General features: G+C 49.3%; 3 protein-coding genes across 3 annotated transcripts; 2 read left to right on the plus strand and 1 right to left on the minus strand.

Moving 5' to 3' along the window:
• The first annotated feature begins 14 nt into the window (after positions 1 to 14).
• On the plus strand, positions 15 to 3,341 carry LOC131208871 (methionine--tRNA ligase, cytoplasmic). Its single transcript, XM_058201785.1, has 4 exons — positions 15 to 117; positions 207 to 2,354; positions 2,426 to 2,519; positions 2,590 to 3,341. Exons 1-4 carry the CDS (start codon positions 15 to 17, stop codon positions 3,194 to 3,196), a joined length of 2,952 nt encoding a protein of 983 aa, XP_058057768.1. The 3' UTR covers positions 3,197 to 3,341.
• A 361-nt stretch (positions 3,342 to 3,702) lies between these two features.
• On the plus strand, positions 3,703 to 6,160 carry LOC131212526 (UDP-N-acetylhexosamine pyrophosphorylase-like protein 1). The gene has a single exon (XM_058206421.1). The coding sequence runs from the start codon at positions 4,101 to 4,103 to the stop codon at positions 5,562 to 5,564; it is 1,464 nt and encodes a 487-aa protein (XP_058062404.1). The 5' UTR covers positions 3,703 to 4,100; the 3' UTR covers positions 5,565 to 6,160.
• A 273-nt stretch (positions 6,161 to 6,433) lies between these two features.
• Positions 6,434 to 18,742, minus strand: LOC131208012 (paired amphipathic helix protein Sin3a). Its single transcript, XM_058200655.1, has 10 exons — positions 18,472 to 18,742; positions 15,079 to 18,386; positions 14,832 to 14,990; positions 14,353 to 14,599; positions 13,687 to 14,276; positions 13,282 to 13,611; positions 12,982 to 13,182; positions 12,569 to 12,913; positions 7,617 to 8,381; positions 6,434 to 7,536 (listed from the first exon to the last, which is right to left on the minus strand). The coding sequence occupies exons 1-10, from the start codon at positions 18,740 to 18,742 to the stop codon at positions 7,273 to 7,275; spliced, it is 6,480 nt and encodes a 2,159-aa protein (XP_058056638.1). The 3' UTR covers positions 6,434 to 7,272.
• Positions 18,743 to 18,995: the final 253 nt, after the last annotated feature.

An 18,995-nucleotide genomic window follows, 5' to 3' on the forward strand; every position in this document is an offset into this window, starting at 1 on the left:
TAAAGCGTCGAACGATGATCATCTACACCAACACCGGCAACCCGTTCGGGTTGAAGCTGCTAATATGTGCCAATTTGGCAAAACGTGAGGTGCAGGTCAAACATGTTACGCTGAATGGTATGTACTGACCGCCGGTGGCGCCGCGATTCCAACGGCGATCCATGGGAAATACCAACACTTCCCGGGTTTCTCGACACCATTCACAGATCCCGCCGTGGGTGACATGAAGCATCTACCGCTCCTGGAGCTGGACAGCGGTGTTCAGCTGTTTTCGACCGATGTCGCCGTCAAGTACATTCTTTCGAAAGAAGACGCGTCGGCCACCGTGGTGCAGCGAGACGAGTGGCTAGAATGGTCATCGAAACGACTGGCTCCGGCCTTAACCCACAATATGGCCGTCGGTACACGGGCGGATCCGAACACGAAACCGATTCTGAACACACTGGTCAAGATGCTGGATGACTGTCTGAGCCGAAACGCTTTTCTCACGGGCGATCAAATTACAAGCGCCGATGTCGCCGTCTGGAGTCTTCTGGCACCGGACGGCACTCTCAAGGGAGCGGTCAACATTGATAATCTGCTCCGCTGGTACCGTCAAATAGCGGCTATGCCCGAAGTGCAGGCGGCCCTCGCTGTTCTTCCCCTGAAAGAGCTAAGCTTTGCATCGCTGCAGTGCAGCAACCGGTTCGGCGGATTGCACCACATCGTGCTGAACCCTGAGATAGCCGACTTCGAAGGTGAGCTACTGGCGGAGACGGCCGCCAACATTGCCGAAACTGTTCAGCGCGACGAGATTGAGGCGGCCCGGACGGCTTTTGCTGATATCGACGAACGGGCAATTCGCGATGAGCCGCGCATTGTGTTGCCGAAGGCGGGCCAGAAAAACAATCTCGTTACGTCGGCCCTGCCGTACGTGAACAATGTGCCGCATCTGGGCAACATCGTCGGCTGCGTGCTGTCGGCGGACATTTTCGCGCGCTACTCGCGGCTCTGCGGCTACAACACGCTGTACATCGGTGGCACGGATGAGTACGGAACGGCCACTGAGACAAAGGCATTGGCCGAAAATTTAACGCCACGGCAGGTCTGCGACAAGTACTTTGACGTGCACAACTCCATCTACCGCTGGTTCGGTATCGGGTTCGATTACTTTGGCCGCACCACGACCACCGAACAGACGCACATCGTACAGGAGCTCTTCAAGGAACTGTACGCCAAAGGGTTCATCGAAACGAGGTCGGTCGACCAGCTGCTGTGTCAAAAGTGTGATCGCTACCTGGCCGACCGGTTCGTCGAAGGGACTTGTCCACATCCCGGCTGCGGTTACGAAGACGCACGCGGGGACCAGTGCGACAAGTGCGGTAAACTGGTGAACGCAATCGACCTGCTGCGGCCACGATGCAAAATGTGCAACTCTTCGCCGGTCATTCGCGAATCGAGTCAGTTCTTCCTTGACCTACCGAAGATTGAACCGTCGCTACGCGAATGGGTTGACAAAGCCGAATCGGGCTGGACCCACAATGCCCGGGTAATTACGCGTGCCTGGTTGAAGGAGGGTCTTAGATCCCGGTGCATTACGCGCGACCTCAAGTGGGGCATTCCGGTGCCCCTCGAAGGGTACGAAAGTAAGGTGTTTTACGTGTGGTTCGACGCACCGATCGGATACATTTCGATCACGAGCCGCTACTGCAAGGAGTGGCGACGGTGGTGGCAACCGGACACGGCCCACACGGGCGTTAAGGTGGACTTGTATCAGTTCATGGCGAAGGATAATGTGCCGTTCCATTCTGTTATGTTTCCCGCTTCGCTACTGGGCGTGAACAAGGGACACACGCTCGTATCGCACATCATGGCTACGGAGTACCTCAACTACGAGGACGGCAAGTTTAGCAAGAGCCGTGGCATCGGCGTGTTTGGCAACGACGCGCAGGACACTGGAATCCCGGCCGACGTGTGGCGCTTCTATTTGGCAGCGTGCCGACCCGAAGGCCAAGATTCGTCGTTCAGTTGGAACGATCTGCAGGCACGGAATAATAACGAACTGTTGAAAAATCTGGGCAACTTTGCCAATCGGGCGCTCGTGTTTTGTGAGAAGTTCTTCGATTCCGTCATCCCGCCGATGAATCTCACCGAGGAGGACTATACGCTCCTGGCGCTGGCTAACCGCGAACTGAAAGGCTACGTGCAGCAGATGGAGAAGGCCCGCATGCGGGACGGCATCCGGCATTTGCTCCAGATTTCTCGCTACGGCAATCAGTTCATGCAAACCGAAGAACCGTGGGTAAAGGTCAAGGGAACGGACGATCAGAAGGCACGGGCCGGCACCGTGATTGGACTCTGCTGCAATTTTGTCTGTAAGACCTTCGAAAATAATCCTTCAGCCTCCACAAGAAGTGATTATAAGATTATATGTCTTCTTTTTCAGGCTTACTGGCAACGCTAATCTTTCCGTTCATGCCCTCGACGGCCCGCAATCTGTACTGCCAGCTGAATGTGCGTGGAGGACACATCAATTCCGAGTACGTAAATACGCCTCCCTTGGATTATACGTGATGCGGGTTGCTTTAGTGTTCAATTCTTCACTTCCAGCAAACCACTGCTTCGCACGAGCCTACCAAGTGGCCATCGTATCGGGAAACCGGCCGTGTTGTTTTCGAAAATCGAAGATTCACGGCTCGCGGAGCTGAAGACAAAGTATGGCGGACAGCAGCCGGCGAAAGAACCGGCCGGAACCAACAACCCGCCACAGCAGCAGCAGACAGGAAGCCTTTCTTTAAAAGACGCCCAAAAAGCGGTGGACGAGCAAGCGGCCAAGGTGCGCAAGATCAAATCCAGCGGTGCCGACCGGTCCGCCTGGCAGCCTGAAGTAAACCTTCTACTGGAGCTCAAGAAACAGTTACAGGCACTGAGCCAACCGCGCACTTCGGAAAGCACCGCTAAGGCGCCAAAGGAACCGCAGCCAGCCGTTGAAACGGCCTGCGATCCTCTTGCAGTTAAGGCCCTCGAGGAAGAGATTGCCCTGCAGGGCGACAAGGTGCGCCAGCTAAAGTCCAGCAGTTCGGATAAGACTGTCTGGCAGCCGGAAGTTTCACTGCTACTGTCCCTAAAGAAGAAGCTGGCCAGCCTTACCGGGTCGACCCCTGCCGCTGCGGCGAAAGGGCCGTCGGTTGGCAGAAAACAGGGAGGTAAAAAGTAAGCCACAGGAATGATGCCATCCGTCTGGCTCTAGGCTATGCAGTTGAGCACCGTTCCCGCAGCAACCGTTATACAAGACGTTTATATGTTCAGTTCCGGCCAGTTCCTGGAAATAAACATTTCTTTACGATTGTGCTCCCCTCATGTTGGCCAATAAATTATTTCTCAGTTAACTTATTTTCTTCTCTGTTGGAAACGTGGTTCAATGTAATTTCAAATTTCATAAACGGATTTCTAGATTTACTATGTTTGTAGTAAATTGTCCAGAAATTCCGTTGGTTGCTCGACGTTGGCCGTCCTCCGCCGAGCCTGCCAGTTCCTGGGCGCACCTGCGCTATTTCGGCAGTCCGCCCTTAATAGTATTGCAACCAGTGTACGTCGATGTAAAGCAATCTGTCAAAATAGTTTACAACGCGACTGTTTGTAAACGTGTCACAGCCAGCCACGCTTTCGGCTGGTTGTGAAAAGTGGGCGGCTACCGGGTTTATCGGAAGTATGCGTATTTGTGTAACTAGAAACACGCGTTGCAATAAGGTCCATCGGTACTTGGCCTAAAGACTCAACTTGAGTCTTCCGCGGGTAATTTCCAAACTGCAGTTGGAGTTTGTGGTAGGGATGTCGGAAGTTCAAACTAGTTGACCTAGAACCGGAGTGGTAAGCATTGCACAAGCGAGCAAGAACCGGCTCACGATCCACCGACGACGACCACCCAGCGCCCAAACCTTGAGATTGTGCAGTGGTGGTGGTGGTGGCCGCTGGGATCGCGCTAAGAGAGGGAGCTGATAGGCGAAAGTGGCGGCACCAGAGAACTCGAGCATCGTTGTAGGCGGTTAGTGTTTGGTGTTTGAGTGGAACGGACGCAAGTTTCGCGCGCTCTTCTGTGTGCACTTTGGGCGAACAACACGATGGGAGAACAACAGCAGTATGAGGCACAGAAGAAGGAGCTCTCCAAATGGAACCAGCAACACTTGCTAACCTTTTGGCCGGATCTTTGTGAAGCTGAGCGAGCCAAGCTCCTCGAATCCCTGAGAGATGGTGTCGACTGTGCCTCCTTGGATGATGCATTCCGCCGCGCGATGGCGACCGCCACGTCGGCAAAAGAAGATCTGAACGATTTGCTCAAACCACTGGAAAAGGAAATGCTTCTGTCGGTCGAAGCCGCTTCCGAGGCGGAGCTGCAGGAACTCCAAGAAGTTGGCCTGGATCGGATACGCGCCGGTGAGGTGGGTGTAATATTGTTGGCTGGTGGCCAAGGGACTCGGCTCGGCTCAACGGCACCGAAGGGCACGTACAATGTGGGATTGCCGTCGGGAAAATCGCTGTTTCAGCTGCAAGCCGAACGCATCCGCAAGCTGGAACAATTGGCCGGGCCGGGCGCACGTATCCCGTGGTTCATAATGACCAGCGAGCATACGCATCGAGAAACGGTCGAATACTTCCAGGTGAACGACTACTTTGGTTTACCGGTCGAACAAGTGGTCCTGTTTCGCCAGCGCAGTGTGCCGTGCGTCGATCTGGCAGGTCGCATTCTGTTGGACGACAAATGGAAAGCAGCCACCGCACCCGATGGCAACGGAGGCATCTACCGTGCGCTGAAGGACGAAGGCATACTGGACACGCTGGAACGGGACGGGGTGAAGTTCCTGCACGCCCACAGCGTCGATAACATACTGATCAAGGTGGCGGATCCGGTTTTCATGGGCTACTGCGTTCGAAAGCGAGCCGACTGCGGAGTGAAAGTGATCGAGAAGGTGGAGCCCAACGAAGCGATCGGGGTTTTGTGCGACGTTAAGGGAAAGTATCAAGTGGTAGAGTACAGTGAGCTATCGCAAGAGACGGCCAATCGAAGGAACCCGTCCGATGGAAAGCTCACGTTCAATGCGGGCAACATTTGCAATCACTTTTTCACCACCGAGTTTCTACGCCGAATCGCGGACACTACGATGCCACTACACGTGGCAAAGAAGAAAATTCCTTACGTCGACACCGAAGAGGGGTCAGCGACACGAGGGCAGCGCCTGAAGCCGACCACCCCGAACGGTATCAAGATGGAAAAGTTCATATTCGACGTGTTTCCGCTGGCGGAACGGTTCGTCGCGCTGGAGGGTCGACGGGAGGAAGAGTTCAGTGCCCTTAAGAACAGCGATTCGGTCGGCTTCGATTGCCCATCGAGCGTTCGGGGCGATATCTATCGACTGCACCGGAAGTGGCTTATCAGTGCCGGGGCACTAGAAGTGAGCGGTGGTCTCAAAGAAGCCGCTTGCGAAATTGCACCCCTTCTGTCGTACGCCGGCGAAGGCCTGGAGAAAATTGCTCGAGGCCAAAGCTTTCACTGCCCGGTCCATCTGAGCGCCGTCGATGAACCATAAACGACACTGTCAGAGTACGGTCGACTAGATACGGGGTCGATAAGGAAACACCAACCAGTAAGGTTTGCTTTAACAACCTTTTGAAGCTGTTTTTCAAGTGTACATGCGCCTTGATCTGTCCACATAAAATGAATCTACGTGCATACGCTACTTATTTTAATTATCTGTTTTAAATTCAAACAACATTGAGTTGTTCAGATTAGCATTTTAAAAACGATTCATACGTATCTCAATATTCAACAAACAACTCGATTATTTTTGTTCCAGATCGGGAATGGCAACACAAACATTCCGCGACAATCGCAATCATCAAGTGTGCATGGTGCGCATGTATGCCATGATTGTTTTGCTTTTTGAACGCGTACATCACAGTAACCTACGACGTTAATTGCGCAAAAAATTATACAAAAACGAAGCACCGCGCGGCGAACGAAGAATGTTTAGTAGTGCTCCCGATTCCTTATTTGGCTAGTTTAGTTTTAATTTGAATTTGTTTCTACCATATTTAGGGCCGCTACGCTTCTCGTTATGTTTTCTAGGCAATTTGTTGCAACTTCTTTCGTTCGACGGCTGGATAACAATAAAGTAGTATGACTTTTACCTTCACAGACCAGAGTATGTTAATCCGATCCGAAACCATCCATCAGTCATCGACCGATAAGTGTTAATGAATAAATTGAAATTCACTTACCCTCGGCCCTCAGTTGTCGCGGACATTTGTTCCGGTGTCCCTACACGCATTTCCGTCTATTTTCGCTTTTCTTTCGTTGATACACCACTGTGCACTGGTCATTCAATCGTCCCTTGTAGAATTGCTTTTTAGGGTTCATTTTTTGTTTTGTTTTTATTGTAAAGTGTGTGTAAGCACCTTGTTTTTAGCGAAATCTTTATAAACAATAACGTCCCTCTCGTCATGCGCTTTCCGTCACTAATAACATGATGCTGCCACCCCTGCGCGCTGCTCCACGATGCTCTTTGATGGTCGAAATTGTCTCTCACTCACTCCTTTCAAAATAGCACACATATTTTGGTTTTATACGTTAATAACCACATAATTATTGCATTCTTTTTTGTGTCCTATCATGATTGAAATGCCCCAAGTATATGGCATGTTGCATCCGATCACACGTTTCGGTCATCATTGTGCCGGATTTATCCCTATATTTAAAACAATAATTAATTATCCCGAAGGACCACTTGCGTACACTCTACCGGAAAGGTATTGGAAGCAAAGTTTTTGTGAAGTAAATGTAAATGTCTGTCGTGCAGGGCAGGGCGCGCGGCACGTTAGTAAGAATCTTGTATGCTCATCGACACTATACACTCCCCACTTTACAGTAGATTTACCTTAATCTAAACTTGGACAAGTCCATCATATTAAATATTTTCCATACTTACTTTGTACACAATTGCTATACATGTTCATTGATTTAAATTTCAAATAAATTGCATGAACAAATTCTGCTCAACCATATAAATTCTGAAGTCTGTCTGACTCAGGGGTACAAATTCTAATTCTGATTCAGTTATTGTTAACTTATGTGTGTCCGGGTAGGGGGTGGTTAAGTTGGTGACACAAACAATGTTCATCGTTTTGAAAATGCTCGAGTTTTGTCTCCCTCATATCAAAGCGCTTTTCTCTTCGTACTTTCACGAAAAGTTTGGTGTAGTCGACTGCTGGTGAATACGACACTTAAATAAAGTTGACTCAACTGTACTCTGCGCTCTCAACTTTGTAGCGTTTGTACGTTACGTACGGCGTGCGGTTAAGGTCGGTGTTCTGTACGACCACGGTGGTGGTTAAGCTTTGCGTCGTCGTTGTCGTCGTCCCCGTACCCGCCGTCGTCGTCTGTCTGCCTAGCAACCAGTCGGTGCACACGTCACGCTGCGTGGACGATACGTTCCGATCCAGCCACCTGCTCACAAATGCGCTGAATTTCCTATGCTTTCGCTTCGTAACTGCCGGGTGGCTCTGCGAAAGAGAGTACAAATTTCACGATCATTTTTCTAGCCTTGCATGAACGTTTTTAAAATGTGTGTCGCATCCCTCACCTTGTATGCACGCGACAACGAACCGACTCGATACATCGTATATTTTTTGTTTCGAACTTTGGACGCTTTAAAATGATTGTCCATCTTCAGTTGCTCCGTATCGTCGATGTACAGACTGTGATCTCCGTTCATGCTCGATAATCGCTCCGGCGCGGACGATTTCTTGCCACTACTAGTGGTGGTGCAGCTGGCGCTGCTGCTGCCGTACCACAGCGGATTGTCGGATTTTTTGCCACTTCCGCCGCCACTACCGATACTGTTGTTGTTCATATTGTTGATGTTGTTGTTGTTGTTCATGTTACTAGTTCCTTTTCCCGCGCTACCACCACCACTGCCAGCTGCGCTAGCTGCTGCTGCTGATAAGGCATTCGGTGGAACGGTGGTAGCATTAGTCGTCGTGTACGGTGGTGGTGCCACTGTTCCAGTTTTCGTTTTGTCATCGTCGTCGTTGCAGGTGACATGCTTTGAATCGAGCGTTTGTTCAGAGTTAACGCTATCATTGGCCATGGGAGTTCCCCCTTTTACAGTGGTGCATTTTGAAACCTTCAGGTTAGCTCGCTCCCCGGCAGTCGTGTCCTCACCAGAAACAGTATCTTCCGAATCCGAAGGTACCACCGGCCACGATGTCGTAGAACCGTCCGTCGCGCTTTTACCATCGATGGTCACTGGCTGTGGTTTTTTATCGTGCCGATTGCACTTCTTGAAATGGCGCAAGTTTCGGGCCAAGAACAGTTGGCGTTGTGTGACGGCGTTCACGGGATGACGCTGCGTTGTGTTGGACCATAAACCGAACCGAAAGAAAAGAGGAACATCAGGACCCATGAGTGTATGGTACAAAAAAACTGATAATAACTGATACATAAAATACACACACGCTACACATATCAATAGGAAAACGAAAAACGACCACAAATTCAACTAAAACACTACTTCCCGATGGCGTACATACGAAACCGAACAACCCGAGATGCCACATAAATTGTTAGCCAATGTCTACTATGGCAGCATGATGCAATGTGCAGCAAAACGAATATACAATAATGGCAGATACTAGGGATGCATAACATGAACTTCTTTAGTGGAACATAAAGTATGTGGTTTTATAAACAGAACGAAAGAACAATTAAGTGTGTACCAGGTCAAACTTAAGTCTATGATGGGTAATTAAGGAAGATAATGATAAAACTAAGAAGAGAATCTTATTCTATTTCCGCTCCGTTGCTATGGCATCCCACCTAACAGCTCCTGACAGCATAGTTTTTCTCTTTCCCTCTTCTGTATTTTTCTGTTGTTATTCCGAAGCTTAGTCTACATTGTAAGATATAAGTGATAAGCCTCTTCCGCTTGTTTGAAGCAACTAAAACAAAATATAGCCTCTGTTTGACGAAAGCTACCACAATTTACATAAGGTTACACAAAACACGAGCAAAATATGGCAAATATCCGTATTAAAAAAAATGCTGGAGAAAGTAATCATTATATCGTATATTAGTGCCCCTTCCTACAAAGTTATCGAAATGGTTCCGCGCAAAGGCATCAAAGAAAAGTGCATATAAAAAGCTTAGCATAAACCCACTTTTTCTATGAGTAGAGAAAGAAGACATTTAATGTTTTTCTTAATAAAAAATCTCAACAATTTCATTGCGTAATAAACAAAGGGATGAACACTAGGCTACTTAAAACAAAAATAGAAAAAAGAAAAGACAAACAAGTTCACTATAATAAGGCGTGTTTTTTCCCGACGGGGCTCTACAATAGTGCCGTAATGGCGACCAAAAAGCACAATAAACGCGACAGTAATATAATATATGATAGCAATAGAAAAAAAGCTAAAGACAGAAATAATCATATATTGGTAGAGAATGACAATGATTGACCGGAGAAATTGTTTAACCTACCTACTCTGTCCTATACATACAACATATCAAAACGTCGTACGCGGCTGGCTCTATTTGCCATTCACGAAAGCGACAAGCAGCAGAAGCGTCGCGCGCGCAACTTTTTTGGCTTTAATGATGGGTAGTAGTAGGTGTCCTCTAGTTTATCTTTCCGAGCGTGGGATCACCGGCTTTTCTCCTCCTCTTCTTGCCTCGCTCTCCGGGCGCGATCGTCTCTCGCCGATAAAATTTTCCCGCGCGTCCTATTTTCGATGTGTGATAAATAAGCTAACAAAGTTCGCCCGCCATAACCACCGCCGTTATATTGACTTCAAAGCATGAATGTGTTGTTAGAGACCGACTGTGTGCCGAAAAGGGTCAATTATTCAGTAGAATATGAAATGGGACTTTTATGAGGGACAGAAAAAATTTAAAACACTGAAATATGTAAAAAAAAGGGTGGATTTTGACAGCACCTGGACCTCATAAGAAAAAGGCAACGGTTTCTTTAATTGATTTTTTACACGACTCGACACTGACAGCCACTCAAAGGCGGACATCCGAAAATTAACAAAAGTATTCGTTAGAAAGAAGTAACACAATATTCAGTTTTCGTGTAATCTGTAAACATTGCTTGCAATGTCAGTCATGGGGGACGCCAGTATGGTGGCCGTGCCCCAAGTAATCTTATTTCCTTTTATTGTTTAGTTTATCGCTACAAATCGTTCGTCTTCGTTTGAACTTAGAGAAGGAAAAGCTTTGCTCAAAAGATACTGTACATCTTGTGGCAAGCAGACAGTAGGAGCATGAGCAGAATATCGCTGTTGAGGGGGCATTGCATGCACCTATAACACAACACACCTGCGCGCACAGCCCCACCGGCTAACCAGACTTTGTGGTCAAGTCAACAACCTTTTCGTATTTATCTTTAATATTTACAATAAATTGTAAAATTGATTTTGAAGATGGGGACTTTATCATTGCATTTGCACGTGTTGTCAATGAATTAGTCTCGCCCAATAGCTACATATTGTTCACCTCTGATGGGAGCAGTCAAATAGAATCTTGTAATACTAGAGAAAAACGTATCATCTTCCAATTTCTTACTCAAAAACATGTTAAAAAATATGTATTTATAAATTTTCTTCAAATGCCACCTCTCCCGCGAGAGTTGATACGATTCGGACACAGTTCTCTTTCGATTTCTTTCGAAGAACAAACTTGCTCACAGTTGTATTATGATGTATCTACTCTCATAAAAATGGAATGTTGATTAGTAACTGTTTAACTGACGCGTAGATGTCCTACTAGTTTCCATTGGTAGTTGCCGCTGACAGAAGAGTGTATTTGCGCTTCCCTTCAGAGTTTCTGTTTAGTTTTGAACATCATTTCGGGCCCCTCTCGTAGTGACTCGCCTCTTGGCCTGAGTTCTAGTTTCAATAATACATCTTCCTTTGCTTCCTAACTTATAATTTATGCTCTAGAGGCGCTACTCCAGTGTTTCAGCTCTACCATCACACATGTTACTGCTTTGCACAGGGCGAGAGATTCTAGTGCTTCATCTCCGCAACTGTTTCGGTTGGATTTGATTTACTGACGCTGATTAAACCATAAACGGGCAATGTATGGTGTACAACCTACAAGGTGTACAATAATTAGAGAGTTGCAGCAGCAACAGCAGCATCCCGATTGCAAAAGAAACGATGCTCTGCGCTACAACGCTGCCTCATGTTTACTCTACTTCTACTGTTAATATGTACAAATTTAAATATTACTTGCGAACTGCGTCCAGCTCTGGTTAACGTATGCTGAAGCGAAGAGAGCTCATAGAATAAGCAACAATTCCCGTCGGTTTCCGTACACGTACGTCCCATAAAAGAAGCAAACACTCGGGCTAACAATGACCCACAAGAGACAAAATAGTCCAATTAATCGTATTCACAAGGAACGTAACTCTGGAGAGCATACAATTAGGAGATGCTCGAAACCAAACGATTTTTTTCTTAATTTTTCTATCGCCTAACTTCTTGACCTGCCTCTGACTGTGTTGCCGGAGCCGGGCGTAGTGTCTCGTTTGCCCATTCGGTTTTTTTTTACTGTGATTCTTCTATATGCTGGACATTATATTAGAGATTGATGTTCAAAATTATGTTTGAATGCGTTTTAGTTTTCTTTTCGAATTGAATGGTTCCATTTACATTGATTACGCGGGGTTTCTGTTATGGATTGCATTTTTCGGACACATAATGTCCGTAAAATCAAGTTTCTATTTGACCTGGTACGGAAAAATGGTTAAAAGAGAAATGGTATGAAGACAGAAAAGCTTAAATTAGTGAAATATGCTATTGTGATGTTTGTTTTGTATTAAGAGATTATTATAACGGAATGCAGCCCGCAAATGACACCCGGTGCTACTTTGGCAACAGAAGGAGCTATCTATTCAATATGGACCCGGCGAAATTGCAACGGTCCAAAGTGGTCCTTCGTCATACAGTCAGCAAAACAAACGATCTTGTAGTTGTAATCATGTGGTTAATTTAAAACAAATAAAAAAGGACAAAACAAACGTATGTACCCCGCGTTTAAAAGTGTAACACGCAATTGAAAATTGGACAAGAACGGTGATAATAGTACATGATACAAACACTCAACAATTCGCGCTAATGGCCCGCAAACTATGAAATACAGGTGAAAGATAAATGTACAAGAGGTTAAAGGCAAACGTGTTTGAAAATATGTGCTGATGTGTGTTAATATAGAAAACAAAAACCATCAAAATGATACAGTTAATTACAAAATCCCAACATTAATTCACAATAACAACGAATGAAACCAAATCAAATGGCTGGCTGGCTCAACGAGTGATAACATCATCCTGCATGGTCTGAATAAAACACAGTCCATTAGTTGTTCCCACAAGCAGTCAATTACCAGGGAACGGGCACAAAAACGGATATCCGTTGCGATGCTTTTAAGTCGAGCATCTTCTAAAACAAATCATTTCCCGATTATATTCGTCCCGCACAAGAAGGGAATCGTACAAAACATCGACCACCCTCGGTGCTACTGACTTACCAACTCGTCGTCCGGTTTCTCGATTTTAATTTCGGGCTCTGCACCTTCAGCAGTTCCTCCTCCTTCCTCGACCTTGCTTTTCGCAACGGAGTTTGCTACATTTGTGTTGTGATTGTTCCTAGCATTGCCGCTGTCCAGGAGTGTAGTACTGCCGCCGCCACCGCCACTGCTGCCAGTAGCTCCGTCTCCACCGGCGCCACTATCACTACCAGTGCCGGCACCGGCCGTCGGATTCGACAACCGATCGACGTACGAACTGTACGCTTGTGAGTTAACGAAGTTGTTTGTCGTATCTTCCGACTCGGTATCGAGCAGCTCGATCGTGACGCGACAGTCAATTTTATACTGCAAAAAAATGGATAAATTAGATTCAATGCATATTAGAAGAACATTCAACGAATAGAGGCGCTTACGATATAAATCTTGTAGCAGTTTTCATCCTGCAGCGAGGCCTCCGCCTTTCGCTGGTAAGCGAGCTCGGCAGCAATGCGACGGTTTGCGGTCCTACACAAACCACCGACGGTGCCTTTGCGGTTCTGGAACAGATCCACACACTCGAGGGCGCCCCGCTCCGTGACGCAGTGTTGCAACTGGCGCACCGCGTTTTGCACAACCTTCACGTGGAGGAGGAAGATTAAAGGAAACGCGTTACAAAACTTCCTCCAGTCAACAAAACACACACACACAACACGACGATAACCGACAATCCGTACCCGGTCCAGTGTGAAAACAATGTACGCGTGGATTCCAAACATCTCCCGGAGGGTGTCCTCGTAGCTGCTCGATTCCATGTTTCCATCGAGCAGATTCTTTAGCATCTCCAGGAACGTGCTGTAATACTCTTCGATGCGGATTTCGCTTTTCGGCTTCAAGCGCAGCGCCGTGGCGGTGCTGTTGTTGCGGGTGCTCTCGTAGGCACGTTCCTCCGCGGCAATGATTTGGGCCCGCTCGTAGATCGTTCGCAAACGCTCACACAGGATCGCGTGCAGCCGCAGGAACAGGTACCAGTTGTTGTTGGCAAAGAACAGCGTGTACGCCTCTTCCTGTCAATGAAAAAGGGAGGAATCGATTTTTGAACGCCCGCCGACTCAACGAACCGACAAAAACGCTTCACTTACAATATGTTTGCCAAGGGCGTGCGCCGGTAACGGAGGCGGACTCATGGGCTGTCGACCACCGGTGCCTTGGTCTTGTGATGAACCACCGGCCACATCATTTTCATCCTTAATTTCTGTTTTTATCGAAAGCTGGTTATCGGTCGAACCGCTCTCAGGCGTAGCAGTAGCAGCAGTTCCGGAAGCACTGTTTCTACTGCTGTTGCTTGCTTCTCCGGGGACAACACTGCTGCAGCTGTTTGTACTTTCTGCTCCCAACGACGACGAAGAAGTGGTGGTTGGTGTGGTGAAAGAAGCGGAGGCGCCTGTCGCGCCAGCACTATTAACTGCCGGTGCCACCATTGTCGGTGACTCGTAAGACCCCACAACCTTCGAACCGGTAGTACTGCCGCCTTCTGAGGAACCGCTATTGCCACACTCCTCTTTGGATGATGACAGTTCCGTAGCTGACGCAGTGGTAGAACCGGTGGCATTGCTATTGCCTGTTGAGCCACTGTTACCAGTTGCTTTCTTCGTGTTTGAAGAGGAAGGTTTCGTCCCGGCACCACTACTACAATCATCTTCATCCTGGTCGACATCCATATCTTTGTCGTCTGGAACGCCAATCGCCAGTTATTAAGTAGCCAATCGCCAGTAGGCATAATCTTCTTCATATGATATCACACTTACCTTCTTCCCGTTCGTCTTCGCTCAGCTGTTGCCGGGGGGCGAAGAACAAATCCGGCACAAATTGGCGCAGCATGTGCTTTATCCGTGCTTTCTCCTGCTTCTGGATGCCAGTTTGGCGCTTAACATGGTGTATTAGCAAATTTGCTGCATCTTCGAGTATTGTCTTGTCCTTGTACGGTATCGTCATGTGTGGCCCACCACCGGCTTGCGTTGACGAGACACCCGAATCTTCGATTTGCTCGTGACGCTATAAAAAAGGAACAAAATACGGAGCGTGCCATTCATTAGTACCCAAGAGCCACTCGAAAGTTCCCAAATGAATCGCTTCGTTCACTACTACACAAGTCACACATTCCGGGGCGGGATCGTCGAGCGCGTCGGGCGGAACGGACGGATTTACAACAATAAAACAACAACCAACTACCGTCAATACATTTCGTAGAGATAAGGTGTGAAAAAAACGGGACGATCGTGTTTACCTTCATGTAACTCACCTCATCAAAAAGTGTCTCAATTTCATTGAACAAACTTTTCGAACGGAGAGCTTTGATGTCCGTCTGCTTGAAGTTGATACCCTGGTGATCCAACGATTTTAGATAGTACTTTTCGTTCTGCTCACGCCATTGCTTATTGAAACTCTGTGTTAAAATGGAGCGATAAAGAGTCGGATTTAGACGCACCGTTCTTGTGGGAATGAAGGGAACACGGCGCTCTGCCGGCACATACCTTTTGCGCTTCGCGCCATTCCTCTTCCTTTGCTTTCATGCGCCGCAACACGACGGGTACAGCAACGGATGGGTTCTTCTTGAGCCCCTGAATAATGTCCGCCGCCTTATCCCCATAGATTCGCCTCAGCGCCCGCTGGTGTATCGTCGGTGACGTTCCACCTAAACAGTCGTCCAACCGAAACCGACTGATTTCGTCCTGCGACATTCGCGTCAGGCGCTTCTGGACTCCCTCGAGCACCCGAATCGTGGCACTGTTCGTTTCGATCACCACGTCCAGCTCGAACCGTTCGTCCTCACATCGATAGATAAACTCCTCGTACTGCGTTTTGCGCGACGTGACGAACGTGGAATCTTCCGACCAGGTCGGGAACGAAACCCACGTATCGTTCAGCACATCCCGGCACAGACTGGTCCGACCGGTGCACTTGACATTTTCGTGCGACTTGGGCAGTGCGCAGTAGCTGGCGCCAAGTCGTTTGCACGTCGACAGATCAATATCCGTCGCCAGCTCGTTCTGGGAGCGATCCTGTCGCTGGGCGGCTGCCGCTGCCGCCGACAGTGGCACACACTCGGTGGCCGCTCCGCTGGGAGAGCCCACGAAATCTTGGAACCACTTGAGCAAGTCCGGATAGCGGCTCAGGAACGGTGTGATCAGCGTTAAAAGATCCGATTTCGATACAATCTCCTGATTGAACAACGTCAGACAACGGAGAAAGTTGGCGTACACATCGGGGCTCCGTAGCGCTTTGCGGACCTTGTCGAAAAATGCATAATCGTTCAGTGTCCCGTACTTGGACGCCTCCGCCAGCGACACGTCCCGACAAATCGGCTTATGACGCTTAATGGGGGGCGGACCACCAAGACCGCCATCGACTCCTCCGGCCCGATGATCACGCGGCGACGACAGATTGCCCGCCATCCCGCCGATCGATACCATTTGCGATGAGTACGACGGTGAACGCTTGATGGCACCACCGCCTCCGCCGTGGGACATGTTCGACATGACATGCGGCCCCATACTGCCGCCAGCACCGGACAGCCCCGGTGGAAGCACATTGCCTGCGCCCGACATACTTCCCCCGAGCGATCCCATCGAAGCGTTATGGATATACTTCTGGTTCAAGCTGCTCCCGCTACCGCTGGCCACATGGTTTCGGTCCTTCTCCAACAGCACCCCTCCTGCACCTCTGGAGGGTAAGCCACCAACGCCGCCTCCGGAAGGAAGCCCCGTTGTTCCACTTGGTGTAACGATCGCGTAGTCTTTCCCGTCCCCACAGGCCGCTGCCACCGTGGCGTAGTCGCGATCCTGCTGCAAGCGTATCAAATTCGAATGCAAGCTGCTGTAGTTCTTCATATGGCCGATTCCCATTCCGCCGGCACCGGTACCACCACCGCCACTGTTTGATAGCTTTTTGCCACTCCCATGCACAGCAGTTCCACCCGACAGTGTTCCTCCAGTGGCCGAAACGTTTCCTGTACCGCCGCCAGCAACACTCAACTGCTGCTGATGTGCGGCGTGGTGCTGTAGCGGCGAATCGTGTGCCGTCGACAGACTATGATTCTTGTTGGTGCCGTGCAAAACTCCGGCGGCTGACATTACACCGCTCCCTTGATTCTGATGGTTGCCCGTTGCATCCGGCAGGAACTGACCGAATTCGCGCAGCAAATCTTCCTGATTATCGAAAAGCTTCGCCACTTGCGTGTACACCTCCGCTTCGGTCAGCTGTTTGGCGTTGGACGAGCTGCCACTTTGGGCCGTTTCCTTCTGCGTTTTCTGCTCCCTCTGGTAGGTGTGCAGAATCTCGAGAAATCTTTTGTACTTTTCCGGCTGCGAGTGGAACCGATTCTTGATCTTGTTAACATACGTAATGGCATGATTGAATTCGACCGGCTGGTTCGCTGTGGGCGTGTTCGGAGGTGCGGACGTAGGAACGACCACGCCACCCGGCACCACTATCTGCTGACCCGTGGCTCCCTCTAGCTGGGCTGCTGCCGTTTGTAATTGCTGCTGGTGGTGCTGTTGTTGCTGCTGCTGCTGTGATGGTGGTATGGCCGCCACCATAGCCGTCGGAGGAACGATGGAACCGGCCGTCGTTGGTTGTTGAGTAATGACTTGCTGCGAGATCATGCGGTGGATGCTTTGCTGAGATTGCGGCGGTTGACCACCGCCTGCAACAACCGTCACCGTCGATGTGTCCACTACAGCGGTAACTGTTGTCGGTAGGCTAGCATTGCTTGTGGAGCCACCCGTGGAGATAGTGCGTTCCCGATGGTGGAGATCGCCGCCACGATGGTCACGTGTGGCGAAATTTTGCGCCATTTGCGGTGCTATGGTGGCTGCCGCAATCGTTGGTAATGGCTGAGCGTTCTGAGGTGCCACCACCGGGGCAGCATTAACGGTGATCGCCGACGCACCCGACGACGGTTGCTGCATGGTTCCACTGAGCACGGGCACGATAGCAGCAGCTGCAGTGCCACCGGCGGTGGTAGTTGTAGCCCCCGCAACCGAGTGACCACCACCGGCGGTTCCATAAGACATGAGATTCACACCCATCGTTGGTGCACTCGTCGGATTCGGGGGATTGCTCGAAGCCCCTCCTCCGCCGCCACCGGCTGTTGCTTGCACAATCTGGCCAACGCCCTGGAAAATGGTATTGTACTTGTGAGGCGATGGCGTCGGAGCGACCGACGTACCGGTCGAGGTCGAGGGCACCGACACCGACACTTGGAAGGCGTAGCCCTGATCGTTGGCTTGCACCTCGATTTTGTAACCCGGCGGAAGGAACGTATTGAATCCCACGATCAGCTCCGGGTGGCCTTTGAAAAGATTCGAAACTCGTTGGATAACGCCCGGTGTGTCGATGCTTTGAGATTTGAACTCTTTCATGATGTCCAGGAAGTCATTGTACACCTGCGGTTGGTTACCGAACCGGTACTTCACTTGATCGAGATAGCTGAGCGCGTCTTCCACTTTCAGGCGCTGCAGCTGAGCCTGTCCTTGCGGTGCTGTCGGGGAACCACCCTGCTGCTGCTGCTGTTGCGTTGGTTGCTGGCCAGGGCCACCGCTGCCCCCTCCTGGTAAAACTCCGGGCGACATGTTTGCTATGACTTGTCCGGTACCAGTGCCTGTGGTTGAGCCGGAATTCGGGCCTGAAGGCGCCGCCTTATGACCCGGTGTGCTTCGAACCTGGTTTGTTGAATTCACCACGTGAACTTGTTGTTGCTGCTGAGTTGGCTGCTGCTGACCAACTGCCGATTGTTGTTGCTGGCCTTTAATTAGATTTGCTCCAATCGGAGAGTTATAAGCTGAAACGAACGGGACAATCAGTACGGGAGAGGGACATTTTTGGGAAATAGATATTATCTACGTTGATTCTTGTGGGAAACTTACAAGACGTGTACTGGACACTGGTCGCTTGTTGCGGTGGAAGCTGTGACGATTGCTGCGAGGAGACTATGCCAGTTATGGACGGTGCCGAATCGGATGGAGTAACAGCAGACGTTTTGATAACATTCGGTGTGATTTGATACTGTATCGTCGAGCCAGCGCCGGCGGTACCGGCATTATGAGGCTGCGAGGTCGTAATAATGCGCTGCTGTCCTGTTGCTTGCTGTGGCCTAGGTTGCCCAAACTGAATCTCGTCCGTTCTGCCTCGCTTCATCGTGGAACCATGTTTCGCACGCAATATCAATAACCACTTATCACACGCGTTTTAATTGGTGCACCGTTTTGTGATTCTTTATTCTTAATCCACTTCAACACACAGCACTTTATAATGTTCTGTTTATTATCGTGTCTCGTACTCAAAAGTTATACGGTTTGGGGAGCAATACATGAATTTTTTTATCATAGTTTCACTATGGCGCGACACTCACTCGATACTCCTTGTTACGTCGAAAGTTTACTGATGAAAA

This window comes from Anopheles bellator, chromosome 2 (genome assembly GCF_943735745.2).
Source record: "Anopheles bellator chromosome 2, idAnoBellAS_SP24_06.2, whole genome shotgun sequence".
Lineage (NCBI taxonomy): Eukaryota > Metazoa > Arthropoda > Insecta > Diptera > Culicidae > Anopheles > Anopheles bellator.